A 1322-nucleotide genomic window follows, 5' to 3' on the forward strand; every position below is an offset into this window, starting at 1 on the left:
AATCTGCTGACTCGTCCTGTAATCTGCTGACTCGTCCTGTAATCTGCTGACTCGTCCTGTAATCTGCTGACTCGTCTTGCTGCAGGTCACGAGGGTGGTGCTAACCAAAGGCTGGCGCTGTCTGGAGTGCACGGTGTGCGAGGCGTGTGGCGATGCCAGCGACCCCGGCCGCCTGTTGCTGTGTGACGACTGTGACATCAGCTACCACACCTACTGTTTGGACCCGCCCCTCCTCACCGTGCCCAAAGGAGCCTGGAAGTGCCAGTGGTGGGTGGAGCTGTTCTTCAGACGCTCACCTGTCAGAGAGCGTCGTTCCTGATGGCGTACTGTCTCTCTMCAGGTGTGTGTGGTGCGTTCAGTGTGGCTCCGCCTCCCCCGGTCTGCGCAGTGATTGGCAGAATAACTACAGCCTGTGCGGGCCGTGCTGCAGCCTGAGCCAGTGTCCTGTGTGTCTGCGGCGCTACGCTCAGGACGAGCTCATCCTGCAGTGTCAGCAGTGCAGCAGGTAACGCTCAGCTCACACACTGGTCGGGCTGGGCGCTTCGGTCAGGTGCTCATCGTGTCTGTCTGCAGGTGGGTCCATGCAGTGTGTCAGGGTCTGACCTCAGAGGAGGAGGTGGAGCTTGCTGCTGATGAAGGCTTTGACTGCTCTCTGTGTCGGACACCTGGCCACGCCTCCTACGGTACTCACTGCTTCTTTTGTAAAACTACAGGCTTTTATTGTGAAGTGCAGGCTTTTCAATTCAATTCAATTCAATTCAAATTCAAAAAAACTTTATTGATCCCAGAGGTAAATGAGGTGTTGTTGTAACTCATTGAACTAAAAACTTATTGTAGATGCTGATGGCTGTGGGCAGGAAGGATCTTCTGTAGGTCTGTGTTACAGTGAAGGTGAAGAAGTCTCCGACTGAAGACACTTTGTYTTTCTAKGACAGTCTGATGAAGAGGATGCTTTTATTGTGAAGTGCAGGCTTTTACTGTAAAGTACAGACTTTGATGGTACGTTCACACCGAATGMGTTTTGAGTGGAAGGAGCAGCCGATTCACATGCAAAGTCTATGGTGGAGGCGCCTCTAGGGGTCGTGCGTCGCATCACGTACATTTTGGGCGGTGCGCAAGGAAGGTGGAAGGAGCGCAGAGCGTTTTCCTCACATGCGGTGCTGCGTAAGCCGCCGCCCGAGCCGCCGCCAGAGTTCAAATATTTGAACCTTTCGCCGCTCGACGCGTCTCCCACTGAAAACTGAAACAGACGGACTGGAGATCTTTACCTGAAATCGACCGCGTGCAGTTGAATTATCTGGCAGGATATATCAGCACCGATG

General features: G+C 53.6%; 1 protein-coding gene across 1 annotated transcript in view; it reads left to right on the forward strand.

The window, feature by feature from the left end:
- Positions 1-683, forward strand: part of LOC106535402 (titin) — a gene marked incomplete at its 3' end in the record, with an annotated part of 22314 nt that extends 21631 nt beyond the window's left edge. Inside the window, 3 exon segments of the mRNA XM_014032401.1 lie at positions 86-267; positions 341-505; positions 574-683. Of these exon segments, the coding sequence (XP_013887855.1) occupies positions 86-267; positions 341-505; positions 574-683 (457 nt within the window).
- Between the last annotated feature and the right edge of the window lie 639 nt (positions 684-1322).

The sequence above is a fragment of the Austrofundulus limnaeus genome, unplaced genomic scaffold (assembly GCF_001266775.1).
Source record: "Austrofundulus limnaeus strain Quisiro unplaced genomic scaffold, Austrofundulus_limnaeus-1.0 Scaffold1442, whole genome shotgun sequence".
Taxonomy (NCBI): Eukaryota; Metazoa; Chordata; class Actinopteri; order Cyprinodontiformes; family Rivulidae; genus Austrofundulus; species Austrofundulus limnaeus.